General features: G+C 36.9%; 1 protein-coding gene across 4 annotated transcripts in view; it reads right to left on the bottom strand.

Moving 5' to 3' along the window:
• Positions 1 to 781: 781 nt before the first annotated feature.
• tgfb1a (transforming growth factor, beta 1a) overlaps positions 782 to 6000 on the bottom strand; it is a 45958-nt gene continuing 40739 nt past the window's right edge. For all 4 annotated transcript variants that reach the window (XM_079885612.1, XM_079885615.1, XM_079885613.1 and 1 more), the window contains one exon: positions 782 to 1394. In XM_079885612.1, coding sequence (XP_079741738.1) covers positions 1347 to 1394 — 48 coding nt within the window. In that variant the 3' untranslated portion in view covers positions 782 to 1346. The remainder of the gene's footprint in view (positions 1395 to 6000) is intronic.

Raw genomic sequence — 6000 nt, 5'->3', positions numbered from 1 at the left:
AACTCAAAATTCCTCATTAACACTAATACATCAAGATACACACTTGCACATACATGGTGAATTTGATCAAATCTGTCAAATTTCACCTCAAAACTAGGAGAAATTTGTTTTTTATTATTTTGCAAGAAAATTAAGCCTGTCTTTAGGACTAGATTATTTGTATTATGACATTATTTTCATGACAAGTACATTATTTTACTGTAATAAAAAAATACTTAAATTATTTATTAGTTTAATGTATTAATAAATAATTTATGTATTTGTTGTACTGTTGTACAATGTTCATCGTCCTAAAATGAAGATTCACATTTGTGAGTAATATATTTCTTTTTTTTTAAATGTGACCCGGACATGTTTTGCTGAGATTGACCAACACATTCCTTTTGCAAAGCTGTGGATATTTTTTGAGAACTAAAAGACCCTGACTACAGGAGGACCTGAAGAGGCAAGTTATAAAAGACATTTTCCTGTGACACTTGATAGTGTGCAATGTGTAGTTGGGGAGCACATGAGAGCTTTGAAATGTTTACCATTCAGTAGGCCTACTAACCCTCTAGTGTTCCTCTTGATTTCAAAAGCTGAGACCTCAACTGGTCTACACTCAGATCTTGTTTACAGGAACACCTGTTCAGGTGAGATCCAGGGGGTTCAAGAGCACAGCTGTGCACAACAGTAAAACCCATCCCACACATTAAAAGAAAACCACCCAAATATTAAAGCATTTAAATCACGCATGCTCCAATGCCAATAGCTTTCTTGCCACATGCTGTACGTCATGAGCCTTCACCTCCATTGTTTAGTGCAAACACTTCTCTTTAATGTGTATTTACCATTACCATTGACACATTAGATGTTCCTTTGACAACATTACCTTTATCAGTACAGCACCATTAGAAATTGTCATTGAACATTTGGCATGCAATGCTACACGGCTGCCCTCATGGTACAATCGAATTATGAACTTAACAACCACAATAAATTAATGGGTATGAGTAATGTAAATAAACATTTAAAAAAGATAACAAAGCATATATTTGGTTTAATATTAAGCTTGTTTTGTGAAATGCTTTAACGGAATGTCTTTGTGTACTCTTGTGACATTGTAGAGGGGCATAGCTGAGAGTCTCATTTTCAAAGATATTATTTCCTTCTCTTTCATTTTCACTCCATTTTTTCCACTCTCCTATCTCCTTTTCCCATCCTCGTCAGTTGACTCAGCTCCTGATTTTCCTTCCCAGTGAGAATTTATCTGTCCATCTACCTGTGTGTTTGCTTACTTATCATCCAGAGAGAGATAGTGCAATGGAGCACTTTCTGAAGATAAAATAATGTTATATAGTCATATTTTAACTGCACTTGCAGCTCCTCACCACCATGTTGGACAACTGCTCCACCTAGAAACACAGCCAAGACAAAATGAATCATTCACATTAATGAATTTGTAGAATATTCTAGCACAAAACCTTGTCAGGTGAAGTACTTCTTAAGTCCATATTTTTGTTAGATAGTAGTTATACCAAATTGTTCTCACTCCAAAAAACTGCTTACCATGACACAAATCTGGGATATACCCTTACACAAAGAAAATATATTTCCTTATATATGAATGCTCAATATATTAATGGATTTAATGGTTATATTGAAAATATACAGAATAATATATTGTGGCAATACCTAAGGAATTGCCGCTTTTCATATATTGAAAAAAATGTCAACACAGAAAATGTCAAAAAATTCCATATATATCATAATGTATGTCATTTTATATTCAGTAATATATTTCATAACATATAGATCTACATGTGGTATGGTGCTGCTTGTGTATAAATATATTGCACATATATTTACTCATGCAGTATATACACACATATAGAAGTATATAATATAACATATTTATTATATTTTATAATTATTTATATTATACATTACATTAAACACTAACAGATCTCCCCTAAATTAATATTGACCAAAAATACATGAAATAACAATTTAATTTTAACATTTACTCTTAACACACAGAAGCAAAGCATGCTGGGAATTAGATATTAGTCCAGGTGATATGTGCAAAATTTGAGGTGCTATGTTCATTTTTCATAAAAGCATGAAACTTGGTACTCTTGTACAGTTTGGGGCCCTGAACATTTTCAGAAATGGAGCCATCGCAAAAACACCTCGTGGCAGCCATTTTACTTTCCGCCATAGCCAAATTATGTATTTTGTATCATATCTCCTGAATCAAACATGATAACACATAAAATATGATGTCTACCCCTATGTTTTGATGGTCACGGATTACAATGATACCATATACAACATCATAAAATGTTCAGGTGAATAGTTAATGGTGAATTCAGGGTTGTGAGAAGGAAATCACAGTATCTGAGTACCTAGGCTAGACTTTATAATATCCTGTCTGTTGCATGCATGTTGTGTAAAAAGATTAATCCTTTTGTTAATTAACCTTGACAATACAGTGACTGTAAAGAGTAGAATATTCAATGTGACCTTAGCAACATAGCTTAAAAAGAATGTGTCAAACACAAAGATTTACTTAAAAAAAATCTATTTCAGAAAAACGTTTGTTTGATTGTTTTGTTGTTGTTGAACCTATTCTTCAATGTCTCTTGTTCACAGTCTCCTCCACATTGACACAGAGCTGTGCACTTTAAGGAGGCTTTTTTGCATTTGCAATGCCAACGACAACCTTTCTTGCAGCCACAACTTAAAAGTTAAGGATGGACTGGCTTGCCTGTGGAAGAGTTGACTACAATGGTCTCCAATTGCTCCAATAAAAGACTATGCATCCGCGCAAATACGCATTTAAACTTGCATGCCTGTGGACCAAACACATAATCCGCATGTGCATACCGTCAACGTTTTCACAGATTCACATTTTTGAAGTTTACGCAGAAATGATAACGGTACCATTTTCAAAACTCGTTTTCAAGAGCTTACACTTTGAAACCTATTTCGGGGTTTGTGTACTCTGGCCACCAGGGCGCCGTTGTTGTGTGGATGAATGGCTGGAGTGCATTGAGGGCTTTCTGTTTTCAGATGAGAAAGGTGTTGTGTAAGCAGCCCCTAAGTTAATACCTAATGATTTTTACAACGGAAAGGAATCAATAAAAAACAGGACAATGATTTTCTCCTAGAGCTGCTGTGTGGCCAAAACAATGAATGAATTTGTTGAATGAATTTCCTATTATCACTGTAAATCTGCTTTAAATCAATCTATATTGTAAAAATATATATGAAGGTGACTTGACTTGACTGCACCAGTGCATCCTTAGGGAGGGGGAGGGGGGGGATTTGCTCCATTCCTCCTTCCTTTCTTCCTCCTTCCAAGACGAGCTTGATCAATGTTGAGTTGGCTACTGATGCGATTGTAGAGTAGAATTGTGAAGAGCTCAACAATGGAAATACTTAAATCCACCTCCTCTGGAATGCTTTTTGGTGCCTTTGACAGAGCCATGAAGGCCTATGTTGCCATTCCATCTGCATTCCAGGTATCCCATACTGTCTTCTTGCCCCTGGTTGCAAATACAGAGACTGTGCCACAGCCAGTGAAGGCATGGAACACAGGAAGGGCCTTGGATTTGTCAGGACCCAGAGACTTGGCAATCTCATGGGCAGGTATGTATCTGAAGTTCTTGCCATTCCTATGCCACCCACAACTCCTCAATGTCCAGCTCTGACACATGTGCTATGGCTAGAACCACAACAGTTGGTCAACAGTGCCCAGGGTGATCTTTTTAAATCCTTTTCTTGCAGCAATCACCGCATGGAGTAGCATCCTTGTATGTGCCTCTTCGAATGTGCAAGGTGTAATCTGATCTGATTCTTGTGGGTGAGATGATTGGGTCCGCATGTGTAAACAACTTGTTTGGTAGTCGATATTTCCACAAGGTTCCTCGCCAGAGCCAGTTCCTGGTAAAAGAGCTCTTTTTTGTTTTTATTCACTCTCAGGAAGCCTTTCCCGTTGGTTTGTTAACTTGTCTTTTTCCATCCACTCTTGTTCTTGTCCCCTTTCCCCGCTTCTGGGACTTTAAGCTGGTAACTTCATAGCAGTCCCATACAACATCCACTCTGTTGACAATTTCAAGTTTCTCTTTAAGATAAATTATGAAGATCTTGCTGGAAAAGTCATTGAAGGTTTTAGCTACGCCTGGTTTCAGCATGTTGATGACTGCTGACCCATATAATATTTAGACCTCACTATCTGGGGCACTGCTTATACTGTTTTCTAGGCAGATCAGCCTTGTTTCCCAAACGTATACCACCTGAGTGATGGAGGGTAGGCCTGATTTCCGTTTTTGAAGACGTTTTCTTGGTTCCCATCACGGGTCTGACAGGCAATGTAGACTCTGGAAAACAGTGCACAGTCATTTTTCAGCGACTTTTGTCTTGGACTGTCCTCTTATCAGAGCTGTTTTAAAAAGAGGGAGCTTGTTCCTCTTCAAATGGGCAGTGATGCGTTTTGTGCCCTGCATCCTCTCTGCAACAAAGAGTTTGTACTGCTCTTGTCTTGGCCCATCCTCTGCAACTCGAACAGCATCCACAACAGCTTGGTCTACTAATTCTCTTGAGTTCAGCTTCAGAAGGTCGTTGCTGTCCTCTGCAAAGGGGTTTCCCTTTTCCTCAATCACGTCAACCAACTCAAATGTCTTGAATTTCAGCTGGACACTTTTGGCCAGTTCATGATTTCTGTTTTCAGAGACACCCTTAATGCTGAACTCCATGGCATTCTCAAACTCATCACTTGGTATGCTTGGTACACACTACAAGATATTTGAGGTGATTCAAATATCCCCTTCCGACAATGCCAGGTAAAGTCCCGATTATCTTGATGGTTCTACCAATTATCTAATCAGATTTTCCTCTGGTGTGAGGTGTGTTAAGAGTAGGGATGGGTATCGTTAAGGTTTTAACAGTCCTTACCGATCCGGTACTTTAACGGTATTCTTATCGGTTCTTTTTGTTATATTAAAAAATATATATTTAGAACATAATTAATATTGCTTTATATTTTGAAATGTAAAATAAATATCTATAGCAAAAGAAAAAGCAATGCTTTAACAAAACAAATAAAACATGTATGTTATGCAGAAGGGTGCAAGCTTTTGTGTTTTATATACAGAAGACATAGGACACCAAAAACAAGTACAAACACATGGTCAAAAAAAAAAAAAAAAAAGTATACAATAAAACAAATATACAAATTATTTACCCAGTGCTTTAATTTCAGTGATGTCTACTGACATTACTGTTTAGGAGTAATATGGGCTAAAAAGACATCTAATAAAGTCAGATGTAAAATAACACTGCATAGTTTATCATAGATAGATTAAAGCCAAAATTATTCATTCAAGAGCTGCGACTGATTTTCTCTTTGCCTTTTGTTGTTTGATTCACATTAATGGAGCAATCGTCAGCAGGTTTATTAGACTGAGACCAAATGCAGATCTAATCATTATTACGCATCATATTTTCTCCCAACTATTTACGTCCATTTAAGACATAAACTGTATTTAAGTGAATAAATTGTTTAAGTGAATCTCCAAGCCATTTTGACATATTTTTGTGTATATTTGATCGTTTAGATGCGCACACGAAGCCCAAAATATGTGGCTTGTCTCGTTGCGGTGTGTTTCAGAGCGCGCGCTGCATTTGGAACAGCGTCTATTGCGTCAATTTTGGTACTTTTAATAGCCTTTTATTATCAAACACGTCCCGCAGTTTAGCAACAGTATAGACTACATTTTACAACAGTCACCGATCGTGCAGATTCTGACGTTACGTTTGGGTTTTAGGGAGAAATGACAGCGCACCGCTGTGAAGGAAGTTGCGCTAGACAGAATGCGGCTTTAGTTTTTAATTGTTATACCTCAAATATCTTCTTTTTTATAATCATTGGAAGCCAAAATCTAAATCTAAAATAAAATTAGTTTAATATCAAAGATCTAAAGTGTAACCGTTTTAATGTTTAGTTCTGTCCTCATC

The sequence above is a fragment of the Squalius cephalus genome (assembly GCF_949319135.1).
Source record: "Squalius cephalus genome assembly, chromosome: 11".
Taxonomy (NCBI): domain Eukaryota; kingdom Metazoa; phylum Chordata; class Actinopteri; order Cypriniformes; family Leuciscidae; genus Squalius; species Squalius cephalus.
Note: the sequence above shows the minus strand (reverse complement) of the source record. Positions and strands in the feature narration are given on the sequence as shown.